This window comes from Muscardinus avellanarius, assembly GCF_963383645.1.
Source record: "Muscardinus avellanarius genome assembly, chromosome: 9".
NCBI classification, from domain to species: Eukaryota; Metazoa; Chordata; class Mammalia; order Rodentia; family Gliridae; genus Muscardinus; species Muscardinus avellanarius.
The window spans coordinates 64,531,184-64,546,134 of NC_137795.1; the positions used below are offsets into that span (position 1 = coordinate 64,531,184).

At 47.6% G+C, this 14,951-nt stretch overlaps 1 protein-coding gene across 2 annotated transcripts in view; it reads right to left on the reverse strand.

Moving 5' to 3' along the window:
- HEPACAM2 (HEPACAM family member 2) overlaps positions 1 to 14,951 on the reverse strand; it is a gene marked incomplete at both ends in the record, with an annotated part of 45,290 nt that overhangs the window by 11,077 nt on the left and 19,262 nt on the right. For both annotated transcript variants that reach the window (XM_080700955.1, XM_080700954.1), the window contains one exon: positions 12,702 to 12,998. In XM_080700955.1, the coding sequence (XP_080557081.1) occupies positions 12,702 to 12,998 (297 nt within the window). The remainder of the gene's footprint in view (positions 1 to 12,701; positions 12,999 to 14,951) is intronic.

Sequence of the window (14,951 nt, forward strand, 5' to 3'; positions counted from 1 at the left end):
CCAGGGGCTTTTCTATTTCTGGGCTATACTCCCAGACCTATTTTATACCTTATTTGGAAACAGGGTCTCACTAAGTTACTGAGAGCTTCACTAAGTAGCTGAGGCTGGCTTTGAGCCTGTGCGATCCTCCTGTCTCAGCCTCCCAAGCGCAGGGATTACAAGCGTGTGTCACCACACCCGGCTAACCTAAGTTTTACATTCGTATCTATAGAGGATTACATTCTTCCCATGCCCATTTTGTCCTTATTTCTTTATATTCCTTCCTTATTGTCCCCTTTGCCTCTTCTCCTGGGCCTCTGTTTGCCCTACATGAAGGAGTCACCCCATTAATAATCAGCACCTGTCAGCCCCAAACCTTGGCTGTATCAAAGGCTAGGCAACATCCTCAGGGAGCATGAGGAATGAGCATGGTCCTTTTCTCAGAACAATGGATCTTTCCTGGCTCCCTTCTGCTCCAGAGCATCCTGGCCATCTGCTCTTCACACTGCATCTATATCCCAGAACACAAGTCAAGGGGCACCGTTGCTGTGGTCTCAGCCCTAGGCAACTGGGTTTTGGATACACAAAGTTCTGATATCTTTTGCTGATGCATAATAAAATAAGACAGTAAGCAAACTCTAGCCCTAGTATCCCAGAGACTCTAGGGATCCCCACGTAGTTCTGGGCACTTGCAGGGGTTCCTTGTTTCTCCTTTCAGAAAGTTTACACTATTTGTTAGCACACCGCATGCTATTCTCCCCATTATTTAAACATGACTGACTTCTTTACCAAAGCCCGAGTGCAAATGCTATTTGCTCCCTCCTTAGGCAAACAAATAAAATGGAATAACATGGAAGTGCAAATATGGGCAAGAGGTGTGGTATCCATGGTATCGCAACCCTGCTGTTAAAGAGACTGTACCCCAAACAGGACAGCCATCTGCTCCCAGTCAGTCGGCCTATTTCTAGAGCGGAATGGAGTCCTGAGATCCCTCCACCCAATGCGTTCCTTGATTATGGAAGCTGATTCATGTCCTCATGGAGGCACAGGTGCTTTACAGAGGGGTGTGCTGCTCCCACTCTCTGCCATGGCCCTACCCGAGAAGATGCAGCTATTCTGTGGTGGATGCTCAGAGGGATGTCACACAAGGTCTCAGAGTCTGGATGTCAGGGTTGTAGTTCTATCTCAGTTGTTACCTCTAGTGACCCCAAGTAAAGTAAATCTTTTGGATACCTTCACGTGAGATATTTGTAGATAGATAGTAGGTTTATTTTCCTGCCTCGGGTTCTTTTCTCATTCTTTTTATGAAGAAATTTAGAATGTAAATAATTATAAAAATGATAGCTTTCTTGGGAGTACATACAAACTCCAAACATTTCTTTTGTGGCTAAACCTCAAACTATTGCCATGTGGCCTTAGGGAATTCTCCGTATTTATACATTTGAATGCCTTTATTAAATGAGAAGATTCAAATTTTGATCAGATAAACATATTTCCATAAATAGTTTTGTTTTATATATATTGCATGTCCTAATGGTGATTCAGGCTCAGTTAAAACTTTGAAGTAGGGACATCTGTATTCAAGGAGGTCTTTAACTAATGTATTAAAATTATTGCTTTTTAAAATATAAATGTTACTTTTTTAAAATTTATTTTTGCGGTGCTGGGGATTGAACCCAGGGACAGTCTACCTATGAGCTATATCCCCAGCCCTATTTTTTATTCCTTTTTTTTGTGTGTGTAGTGTTGGGGATTGAATCCAGGAGCATTCTACCTCAGAGCTACACCCCCAGTCCTATTTTTTGTTCTTTATTTTGAAACAGGGTCTCACTAGGTTGCGGAGGGCCTTACTAAGTAGATGATGTTGGCCACAAACCCAGATTCTCCTGTCTCAGCCTCCCAAGTACTGAGATTACAAGCATGTGCCACCATGCCCAGCTCTACTTTTGTTAGTAGCAATTCTTTATTTGAAAATTCTAGATATTATTTTTAGTTATAGATATTTTCTAATTTCTAATCAATGTGAAATTATGTACTCTCATGGACAAAGCAAAGTATCTGCATGTATATAGTTTTTTTTTTTTTTTTTTTTTTTTTTTTTTTTTTTTTTTTTTTTTTTTTTTCTTTTTTTTATTTTTTATTGATGCATTATATTCATACATCATAATGGGGTAAAAAACTTGTGTAGACATACATGCACACATCACCCAGTCAGCCCCTACCCAATCTCCACCCCATTCCCTCACCATCCATCTTTCTATTTGTTCCAAGATGAAACATCACTCCCTCATTTACTTCTCTTTCAGTCTTTCCAACATCCCACCATCCTCATCCTGCACCATGTTGCTTTGCTGTATCGGTTATCCTCAGCCAGTTTCACTGAGAGATGGCTTTCTGTTTACACACAAACACTTCCTATTTGTCCTCTGCTTTCTTCTCCTTTCCTTCTTAGAAATCCATGCTTAGCTTATAAGACAATATCTCTGGCTCATTTGCTGTCTCTTATTCCTCCTGCTCCAACTTCACATCCACATTAACCTTGTGGTCCTTTCTCATTACATTATTTTTTTCTCTCTCATTCTTTATGTTTTATAAGACAAGGCCAGAGAAAATTAAAGATAATAAGGGTAATAACCAATTTTGGTAATACACTTGTTACATGGAAATAGAGATCTGCGTATAGTTGTCCAGTACCCATGGGGGACTTGTTACAGAACCCACGAGAGATGCTCATATCCCATATATATTGCGTTTAAGTTACACACGTTCTCTTGTATACTTTAAATCATCTCTAGATCATTCCTAATACCTAGTAAAATGCAAATGCTATTTAAATAGCTGTGTTTTTTTTTTATGCAATTGTCTTTTATTTTTTCCCTTAAAGAACTGGATATTGAGTCTAGGTAATTCTTCTCTGAGCTACACCCCAGCCCTATTTTATTTTATTTTATTTTATTTTTTTTTTAATTTTTTTAATTAATTTATTTTTTAAATTGGTGCATTGTAGTCATATATCAATCACATTGGAGTACAAGACTTGAGAGGATATACAAGCACACATCATCCAATTAGCCCTCCTCCAGCCCCCGTCCCATTCCCTCCCCCTCCCTCCATCCCACACTTCTTTGGTGATTTACTTTGATACATTTGTTTATGTACCTCCTGCATTTTAAAGAGGCTCCGTCCTCCGGTATTACATACCCTCTGATTGATCACATTAGTTGCTTCACTATAGGGCCCTTTCTATAGCTCAACCTCTTCCTGTTGCCCTTTTCCTCCTAGTTATTGCTGATTAAGAGAAGCGTCTGATTTATATTTTCTGCGATATTTCTCTGTGCATGCTGCGTTGCAAGTACCAATCCCACTCTTGATGGTCCCAGTAGTGGCCTGGCTACTCAGTGGACTGATCCAGACCTCGCTGGCTCACGCAGCGGCCTTGCCTCATGGGAGGACCCAGTTCTGGTCTCGCTGGCCCCTGAACCGGTCAAACCCCTAAGCTGGCTTTGGTCCCGACCTTGGAGGCCGCAGGAGTGAACTTGCCTCACGCCAGGCTCCGATGCTGGCCATTGGCCCCTGCACCGGTCTAACCCCTTGGCAGGATTCCAATCCCGGCCTCGGAGGCCCCAACACTGGTAATACCTCACGGCAGGCTCCAATGCCGGCCTCACTGGCCCCAGCACCGGCCTAACCCCTTGACAGGCTCTTATCCTGGCCTCAGAGGCCCCAGTACCGGCCTTGCCTCACGGCAGGCTCCGATGCCGGCCTCGCTGGCCCCAGCAGCGGCCTAACCCCTCGGCAGGCTCCGATCCCGGCCTCGGAGGCCCCAGCACTGGTCATGCCTCAAGGCAGGCTCCGATGGCGGCCTCGCTGGCCCCAGCACCGGCCTAGCCCCTTGGCAGGCTCTTATCCTGGCCTCGGAGGCCCCAGTACCGGCCTTGCCTCACGGCAGGCTCCGATGCCGGCCTCGCTGGCCCCAGCACCGGCCTAACCCCTCGGCATGCTCCGATCCCGGCCTCGGAGGCCCCAGGACTGGTCATGCCTCACGGCAGGCTCCGCTGCCGGCCTCGTTGGCCCCAGAACCGGCCTAACCTCTCGGCAAGCTCTTATCCTGGCCTCGGAGGCCCCAGTACCGGCCTTGCCTCACGGCAGGCTCCGATGCCGGCCTCACTGGCCCCAGCAGCGGCCTAACCCCTCGGCAGGCTCCGATCCCAGCCTCAGAGGCCCCAGTACCGGCCTTGCCTCAAGGCAGGCTCCGATGCCGGCCTCGCTGGCCCCAGCACCGGCCTAACCCCTTGGCAGGCTCTTATCCTGGCCTCGGAGGCCCCAGTACTGGCCTTGCCTCACGGCAGGCTCCGATGCCGGCCTCGCTGGCCCCAGCACCGGCCTAACCCCTCGGCATGCTCCGATCCCGGCCTCGGAGGCCCCAGCACTGGTCATGCCTCACGGCAGTCTCCGCTGCCGGCCTCGTTGGCCCCAGCACCGGCCTAACCCCTCGGCAAGCTCTTATCCTGGCCTCGGAGGCCCCAGTACCGGCCTTGCCTCACGGCAGGCTCCGATGCCGGCCTCGCTGGCCCCAGCACCGGCCTAACCCCTCGGCATGCTCCGATCCCGGCCTCGGAGGCCCCAGCACTGGTCATGCCTCACGGCAGGCTCCGCTGCCGGCCTCGCTGGCCCCAGCAGCGGCCTAACCCCTCGGCAGGCTCTTGTCCTGGCCTCGGAGGCCCCAGTACCGGCCTTGCCTCACGGCAGGCTCCGATGCCGGCCTCGCTGGCCCCAGCACTGGCCTAACCCCTCGGCAGGCTCTTATCCTGGCCTCGAGGCCCCAGTACCGGCCTTGCCTCAAGGCAGGCTCCGATGCCGGCCTCGCTGGCCCCAGCACCAGCCTAACCCCTCAGCAGGCTTTTATTCTGGCCTCAGAGGCCCCAGTACCGGCCTTGCCTCACGGCAGGCTCCGATGCCGGCCTCACTGGCCCCAGCAGCGGCCTAACCCCTCGGCAGGCTCCGATCCCGGCCTCAGAGGCCCCAGTACCGGCCTTGCCTCATGGCAGGCTCCGATGGCGGCCTCGCTGGCCCCAGCAGCGGCCTAACCCCTCGGCAGGCTCCGATCCCGGCCTCGGAGGCCCCAGCACTGGTCATGCCTCAAGGCAGGCTCCGATGGCGGCCTCGCTGGCCCCAGCACCGGCCTAACCCCTTGGCAGGCTCTTATCCTGGCCTCGGAGGCCCCAGTACTGGCCTTGCCTCACGGCAGGCTCCGCTGCCGGCCTCGCTGTCCCCAGCACCGGCCTAACCCCTCGGCAGGCTCTTATCCTGGCCTAGAGGCCCCAGTACCGGCCTTGCCTCAAGGCAGGCTCCGATGCCGGCCTCACTGGTCCCAGCACTGGCCTAACCCCTCGGCAGGCTCTTATCCTGGCCTGGGAGGCCCCAGTACCGGCCTTGCCTCACGGCAGGCTCCGATGCCGGCCTCGCTGGCCCCAGCAGCGGCCTAACCCCTCGGCAGGCTCCGATCCGAGCCTCGGAGGCCCCAGCACTGGTCATGCCTCAAGGCAGGCTCCGATGCCGGCCTCACTGGCCCCAGCAGCGGCCTAACCCCTCGGCATGCTCCGATCCCGGCCTCAGAGGCCCCAGTACCGGCCCTGCCTTCGGCAGGCTCCGATGCCGGCCTCGCTGGCCCCAGCACCGGCCTAACCCCTCGGCAGGCTCCGATCCCGGCCTCGGAGGCCCCAGCACTGGTCATGCCTCAAGGCAGGCTCCGATGGCGGCCTCGCTGGCCCCAGCACCGGCCTAGCCCCTTGGCAGGCTCTTATCCTGGCCTCGGAGGCCCCAGTACCGGCCTTGCCTCACGGCAGGCTCCGATGCCGGCCTCGCTGGCCCCAGCACCGGCCTAACCCCTCGGCATGCTCCGATCCCGGCCTCGGAGGCCCCAGCACTGGTCATGCCTCACGGCAGGCTCCGCTGCCGGCCTCGTTGGCCCCAGCACCGGCCTAACCCCTCGGCAAGCTCTTATCCTGGCCTCGGAGGCCCCAGTACCGGCCTTGCCTCACGGCAGGCTCCGATGCCGGCCTCGCTGGCCCCAGCACCGGCCTAACCCCTCGGCAGGCTCTTATCCTGGCCTCGAGGCCCCAGTACCGGCCTTGCCTCAAGGCAGGCTCCGATGCCGGCCTCGCTGGCCCCAGCACCGGCCTAACCCCTCAGCAGGCTCTTATCCTGGCCTCGGAGGCCCCAGTACCGGCCTTGCCTCACGGCAGGCTCCGATGCCGGCCTCACTGGCCCCAGCAGCGGCCTAACCCCTCGGCAGGCTCCGATCCCGGCCTCAGAGGCCCCAGTACCGGCCTTGCCTCACGGCAGGCTCCGATGCCGGCCTCGCTGGCCCCAGCAGCGGCCTAACCCCTCGGCAGGCTCCGATCCCGGCCTCGGAGGCCCCAGCACTGGTCATGCCTCAAGGCAGGCTCCGATGGCGGCCTCGCTGGCCCCAGCACCGGCCTAACCCCTCGGCAGGCTCTTGTCCTGGCCTCGGAGGCCCCAGTACCGGCCTTGCCTCAAGGCAGGCTCCGATGCCGGCCTCGCTGGCCCCAGCACCGGCCTAACCCCTCAGCAGGCTCTTATTCTGCCCTGGAGGCCCCAGCACTGGCCTAACCCCTCGGCAGGCTCTTATCCTGGCCTCGGAGGCCCAAGTACCGGCCTTGCCTCATGGCAGGCTCTGATGCCAGCCTCGCTGGCCCCAGCACCGGCCTAACCCCTCAGCAGGCTCCGGTCCCATCCTCGGGGGCCCCAACACTGGCCTTGCCTCACGGCAGGCTCCGATGCCGGCCTCGCTGACCCCAGCACCGGCCTAACCCCTCAGCAAGTTCCGGACCCGACCTCGGAGGCCCTAGCACAAGCCTTGCATCATGGCAGGCTCCAATGCCGGCCTCGCTGGCCCCAGCATCGGTCTAACCCCTCTGCAGGTTCCAATCCCGGCCACGGAGGCCTCAGTAGTGGCCCTGCCTCACAGCAAGCTCCGATGTCGGCCACTGGCCCCGGCGCCCGCCTAACCCCTCATCAGGTTCCGATCACAGTCTCTGTGGTTAGTATTTCAAAGGTTCCAGTTGTAATGTATCAGATCTCTGCCTCCCCCGAATATTGGCCACTGGCATTGCCACTGCCTCCACCGTTTCAAATCCTTCCCAGGCTCTTCTTCCACTCTGAATGTTGTCCAGTGTTCCTAAGCATGCGTGATGGTAGCATTCGACATTTGGTGTAATTTCTCCAAAAAAATAAAGTTGGTAAAATCCGGTTTCTGCTTCTCCTGAATACAAGTCTCTACCACCATCGCGAAGAACTCTTTCAACACCGCATTTCTCCTTGGTCTCCGCTAAACTCTCTCCTTATATGTGATGTCTGAGATTCTTAACAATATAGAGAAATAGCAGTCCTCTTTCACGGCGAATTTTTCCATAAGTTCCAGTGCATTTAGATAAGTTTTGTCTGCATCTCCAGTGTCCTGGCATCCATAACGGCTTTCTTACCACCTCTCCGATATTTTTCTTTATCTTTTTCTGTTCTGGGCCCGGTTTCTCCAGGGGTCTGGCGTGCTACTCGCAGTTCGGCCGGGACCCAGAGTCCCGCGATCCGGGCTCCAGCTGTCGTGCCCTGTGCTCGACCCCCGCCCAGAACCCAGCGTCTTACTGGGCCTTGTTTCTCCAGGGGTCTGGCATGCTACTCGCAGTTCTGCCTGGGGCCCAGAGTCCCGCGACCCGGGCCCCATCTGGCGTGCCCAGCCCGCGACCCCCGCCCAGAACCCAGCGTCTTACTGGGTCTGGTTTCTCCAGGGGTCTGGCGTGCTACGCGCAGTTCGGCAGGGGCCCAGAGTCCCGCGACCCGGGCCCCATCTGGCGTGCCCAGCCCGCGACCCCCGCCCAGAACCCAGCGTCTTACTGGGTCTGGTTTCTCCAGGGGTCTGGCGTGCTACGCGCAGTTCGGCCCGGGGCCCAGGGTCCCGCGACCCAAGCCCAGGCTTTTGTGCGCCGCGCGCGACCCCTGCCCAGAACCCAGCGTCTTACTGGGCCTGGTTTCTCCAGGGATCTGGCGTGCTACTCGCAGTTCTGCCTGGGGCCCAGAGTCCCGCGACCCGGGCCCCATCTCTATAGTTTTTAATTAGATAAGATGATGAGAACTTACACACTGTACTCTATATGCATGACCTATACATGTGTTTTAGAAAGATGATAGCCCCATCAATATTTTTGGAGATATCAAGAGATGTAGTTTGTATAGTGGTTAAACAGAAAGTCTTTAAATTCATACATTATTTTGTCACTTAGTAGCTGTGTGATTAGTTTGCCTACGGTTTCTTTTTTCTTTAGAATATCTACACTGAGCCACAGAAAGTTCAATTAATAATATCTCAAATTAGATGGGAATTATAGCCCACAAAGGTAGAAGTTGCCATCTGGTCTAGTTTTACACAGGCTAATTGTCATATTCTTCAACTTTCCCCTTCCCATCTGAAAGTTCCCAATAAATATTTTTATTATTTCCTGACCTTGTTGTTTTCTTTCCATATATGTGACCTCAGAGTCATCTTTGACTCCTTTTTCCTTTTTTTTAATGTGTGTGTGTGTGTGTGTGTGTGTGTGTTACTGGGGATAGAACCCTCTACCTCCGGGTTACACTCCCAGCTACACTCCCAGACCTATTTTATATACATACATACATACATACACACACACATATATATTGTATATTGTATTTGGAAACAGGGTCTAAGAGACCTAGGCTGGCTTCGGACCTGAGAGATTCTCCTGTCTCCGCTTCCCAAGTGCGGGGATTACAAGCATGCGCCACCACGCCCAGTGACCTATTTTATATTTTATTTGGAAACAGGATCTCACTAAGTTGCTGAGAGCCTCACTAAGTAGCTGAGGCTGGCTTCCAACCTGCGCGATCCTCCTACCTCAGCCTCCCAAACGCAGGGATTACAAGTGTGCGCCACCACGCCTGGCTTCTTCCCCATTTTGAGTTAAAGTTCTGTGGACATCTGAGGGTTAGAAAATAGTTCTGAAAACCACAAGCGGTCACTAATGTTGACAACCCTGAAACCCTCTGAGAAATAAGCACCTGCTCTTCATATTTACTATAATAACAAATGCCTGGTCTTTGCACAAGTCAAACTGGTTTTTTTTAGATTTTGCAACAGATAATTATCTGACATTAAGACTGTACCTGTCTTTGGGTTTTGGTAATAAGATCTCAATCAAATATTGGGGGCTTCTAATATTATGAAAACACCCATGCCAAATATTAATGGAGAAAGTTTAGGCAGCAGAAAAGCCTTAGTGGTAATAAAAATTTTGCATAGCATAGCCATGTCTTCGCTTGCAGTGAGCATAAAGAACAAGTCTAAGATGGAATACATATTGCTACCAAACTCTTTTATATGATTATTTATGGCTTGCTTTAAAATTATGCTTGGGTGAGAAACTGATTACACCTATAAAAATTTAGTAAAGCAGGCCGGGCGTGGTGGCGCAGGCTTGTGATCCCGGCGCTTGGGAGGCAGAGACAGGAGGATCGCGCAGGTTCAAAGGCAGCCATACTGGCTTAAGAGACCCTGTTTCCAAAATATATATAAAATAGGTCTGGGAGTGTAGCCTGGAGGTAGAAGGGTTTCCAGGGACCCAAGTACACCAAAAAAATTTTTTTAGTAAAGTAGAAAACAAGAATGTATGTTTGCCACCTATATTAGATTGTAAGCAGAAATTCTTATTAGCAGGATTTGTTTTCATAGAGTATTCTCAGTGCTTATCCTACTTATATTTTGGCCCATAATAAGTAGTTAAGTAATGAGTGAATGAATGCATAATTCTAACCTCCCTAAACACATGTGCTTTGTGGGTATATAAGAGCAATATATTATTACTTACTGACCCAATAAAACATCATTCAGGTACAAATTCTAGATCTGCGTTCTCCAATATAGTAGCCACTAGAAAGATACAACTATTAAAATTTAATCTAAAATAAAAAAGATGAAATAAATTCAGGTCTTCAGTTGCATAGTCATATTTTAATTTCTCAAAAGCCAAATGAGGTTAGTGACTACCATATTGAAAAATGCAGATACTGAATGCAGAAAATGCTACTGGATAGCACTCATAGAAAGTGCAATATTTTCTTCATATATAAAAATCCACACCGCAGTATATAAATTCCAGTACACTATATTGGTGTGATTTTGCAACTATGAATATCCTCAATGTTAGGAGTTCTAGGAGGACCCTATCCATTATACATTTCTTCATAAATTTTCAGGTTTATGATGCTCTTATGATTCTTGTTGGCACTTTAAGAGCTTTCTTTGAGACAGAGTTTTTCTAATGTTACATTATTCTCAAATGTATGGGTTCAAGTGATCTACTTGCTTCAGGTTTCCAAGTAGTTGGTAGGAAAGGTACATACATCACACCCAGTTATTTAGAAATTAAAAAATAATTTCAAAATTTTATGTAGGGGCCGGGCATGGTGGCGCACGCTTGTAATCCCAGAATTTGGGAGGCTGAGACCAGAGGATCGCGGTTCGCGGACAGCCTCAGCTACTTACTGAGGTCCTCTGCAACTCGGTGAGACCTGGTTTCAAAATAAAGAATAAAAAATGGGGTAGGGGCTGTAGTTCGGAGGTCGAATGCCCCTGGGGTCCATCCCCAGACCCAGAAAAAAAATTATGTAGGAAAACACTTTAAACAAGTGGTTGTCAAAACTGTTATTGCTAAATATTCTAATTCTCACATCCTACGCGTAAGATTCTGATACAATAGGTCTAAAGTGTCTTAATGAAATTACATTTTTAGCAACCTCTCCATATGAATTTGATGTCAGTGGTCCAAGGGTCACATATGGAAAATTTTAGCCCAAAGAATATAAGGACTATATTCTTGCTTCATTTATTCAACAAAATATATTGAACTTCTCATGTTATGAGTCCTATTATAAGCACCAAGGACATAAAGATGGAGAAAAAGAGAAAAATGTATTAATGGGTATTGGCCTTTGTGAATCTGTTTCTTCACCAATTATGGACATCTAATCACGTCTTTCTGTTCAACATGCCTCAATATTTCCTCCAAGTGGAATATCATTTATCTTTTTCTATATGCAATGGGGAGTCTAAGAAGTACTTGAGAGCAGTAGTTAGTTGAAGTAGTAATTGAAGTGAATGACGAGGGGATCAGGAAGGAGGTGGAGAAGGAAAGGAGAAGAAGAGGGGGAGGGAAGGTGAGATGAGGAGAAAAGAAAGAAGAGGAAGGAAGACAGAGGGAACTGGATAGCTTTAGAGACAGGAAGGAAGGAATGTCCTGAACCTGGTAACTGAATGGGAGGCAGGGAAATAAGCAAGAGGCAAGAGTTTGAGATGATATTTAGCTTTGTATCTTAGGTGGATTGTAGGGGCATCACTTAAATAGCGAATATAGTCAGTATAACAATTGGGGAAAAGAGTATTTTCTGTTTTGATATATTGGACTTATATGCTACCTCCAAATAGAGATATATAGATGTCTAGAAGGTATTCAGTTTTAGAGCTTTGAAGGTAAATATATATTTTTTTGTGGTGCTGGGGATGAAATCCAAGGGCCTTCTGCTTCCGGGGTACACTCCCAGATCTATTTTATATTTTATTTGGAAACGGTTTCACTGAGTTGCTGAGAGCCTCACTAAGTAGCTGAAGCTGACTTCAAACCTATGCCATCCTCCTGTCTCAGCCTCCCAAGTACTAGGATTACAAGTGTGTGTCACCACACCCAGCTTGAAGGTAAATATTTTTATTAATATTTCATGAAATCATAGTAATAAGTGAGATCAAACAGGAGAATGAGGTAATACTATATGGAGAGAAGACAAGACTCAGAAGGATGAGAATATTTTAGGCAGTGATTCTTAACCTTTTGTGGGCTCATGGTATCTTTGATAAAAAGTTAATTTCTAGAGACTTCTTAATTTACAAAATATTTCTAGATTTACAAAATATTCTAGTTTCCAAGGTGTTGAGACTACTATTGAGAACTTCCACCGATTTTAGGAATTTAAAAGGCAAAAGAAGGGAAACCTCTAAAGGACAATGAGAATATCAAGTAGAAAAACCAGATTTCCAACGCATGGAGATTCGTTCCTCTGATCTATTCCAAGAGTAGATAGAAACCTCCAAAAGAACAGCCTGCTTCTCATATTGCTGCTTGTAAAATCAGGAAAGTAATAGTATGTTTAGAAATAATTTACTGCCGGGCGTGGTGGCACACACTTGTAATCCCAGCATTCGGGAGGCTGAGACCTGGAGGATCGCAGTTCGCGGACAGCCTCAGCTACTTAGTGAGGCCCTCTGCAACTCAGTGAGACCCGGTTTCAAAATAAGGAATAAAAGATAGGGCAGGGGGTATAGCTCGGAGGTTGAATGCCCCTGGGTTCCATCCCCAGATCCGCCAAAAAAAAAAAAAAAAGAAAGAAAGAAAGAATTTACTGAATTGCATTTTTCTTTATAGTCCCTCAAAGTGAGCAATTAAATTTCCCTCCATTTTGTTTTGGGTTTTCTTTCTTTAAGTCACAGTAACCATAGCTTAGTTAACTTAGGAAAGAGAACTTCTTAAAGTGTATGAACAACCCCACAATGGTTTTCTCCTCCACAAAGTTATTAGATAAGGCAAAGTAAGGCATTTGTGTCTTGTTGGCGTTTTGTCCTTTTACATCACACTTACCTACAGAAGTGATTATAACTGTGAAGTGAGTTTCATCTCGCCTCCCTGTTATGTTGTTGTAAGCACAGCACATGTAGTCTGCTGTCTTCTGGGCTACTTTCTCAGATGCAACTTCCAAGCGAGGCCCGTGCTTAATGACATATGTTGTATTGTCAGTTCTCCGGATCCAAGAGTAGGTGTTGGGGGGATAAGAATCAGCAGAGCAATCGAACAGGATGGCTTCTCCAAGGTCAACAGTAAACACTTCCCCTACCTTTAGCCCTTTATCAGAATTGACCTGAAGTCCATAAGGTCCATCTGCATCAATGCAAAAATATAAAATAAAATAGATAATATAATAATTATTCATAATTATGGATAATATATGTAATTATGTCATAATTAGGGGGCTTGGGGTAGCTTAATAGCATTACTTTCTTTGAATGTCATCTTATGAGACTCAGGCAAACAGGTCCTCACTTAGACTCCAATAAATGATGAGGATATAAAAATGTTTAATTCTTTTGTGTTTAATTCTGATATTTATGAAAATGGAAATGATTTGAGATGTCATTGAATTTATTTGCAATATTAAAAGGCTGAAACTTAGGCTGGGCGTGGTGGCGCACGCTTGTAATCCCTGCACTTGGGAGGCAGAGAAAGGAGGATCGCACAGGTTCGAAGCCAGCCGCGCACGCTGGCTTAGGAGACCCTGTTTCCAAATAAAAATGTAAAAATAGGTCTGGGAGTGTAGCCCGGAGATAGAAGGGCTTCCAGGAACCCCAGTACCACCAAAAAAAAAAAAAAGGCTGAAACTTAGTTTATAATTTTACATACATCATCATTATGCTGCTAAGCTTTTCAGTAATGTATTAATATTTGTAAAATCTTGTTGGACGAATTCAATCTAAAACAATAATTCCACTTGAAAATATCTTTACAGAATATTATGGTCACTGTTTTCTTTTTGACAAGGTAGTGTTTCCTTTTATTCTTAGTTCTAGGTCATGCAAATATTTATCAAGACATAGTTTCACAAGGAACACAGATTTGTGCAAATAAATATAGGAGTGTTTCATATTTTCATGGCATTTTAATTGTTAAAGAATTTAAAATATCCTGTCCCCTAAACTAAAAATTCTATTTGGAAAAATATATATTTTGAAAATTGTCATTAACAAACATTTGTTGATCATCAGTAAACCTCTTAACAATGGACATTCCATGGTGCTCCTCCAACCCACTATAAGACTCTTGTAGCATATGACCATTCCTGTGGCATCAGGTCACCAGCAAGTGAAGGCACATGTCCCACTTCCTTTTTCAGAAAATAAAGAGATTAAAAACATCCTCCAGCTACTTAAGCTTTCTCATCTACTCTAAATCTTGGCTTATATTGTAAAATCTTCACATTTTAGATGATTGCCCTCATTTTTCAGCTGATCATGACTGATATTTATTAGATATTTGCATTGTGAAGGCACTTTTAGCAAATATATATATTAAACTACATTTATTCTCCAAAGCAACCATATGAGGTAAATAAGACTCTCATCAATCTAGTGAGACCCTGTTTTTAAAGAAATAAAATCATCCTGGGGGTGTAGCTTCAAGGTAGAATGCCTCTGGGTTCAATACCCAGTAACACTAATTTTAAGACGGATTTCTCTAGATCTGTGTGCATGTATATTTCTATCACTCTATACCTCATTATGATGTATAATCACAATGCACCATTAAAAATATATACAAAAGAAAATAAAAAACTTGCATAAACATTAATAAAAAAGTAACCAGCAGCCTTAGGTAGAGTAAAATGAAGAGGAACATATGCCTCCTTCCTGTAACTATGTGAGGACCTTGCCACACTGTCTCCTCATTTTAGGCTCTAATGCAGTTGCAGGTAGGACCACTGTGATCAGGGGTTTAGAGCAGTGCACTGAGAAGTGGAATCCTCTTTTTCTGAATTCCACTAAATAGTGAGTAGTGTAATGGAAATTAAAATTGGCTTTTACTCACTCAACCAAAATCATGAGATGCTACTGTGAGCCTGATGCTGTCCTAGGTGCTGTGAGGGAATCTGAGATGTTGAAGACATGGCTCCTAAGGTTGTTTTCCAGGTTCAGTCCCTTCAGGCAGACACTGCCAGAGTGGATAGAACATTAGAGAAGCAAAGACTGCCAATTAGGGGCATGTGCTATGGTTCCAGTAGGGAGGAAAGAAAGGGAGGAGGTCACTGTGGCTTGGAAGGGCAATAGAACTGAGTCTCCG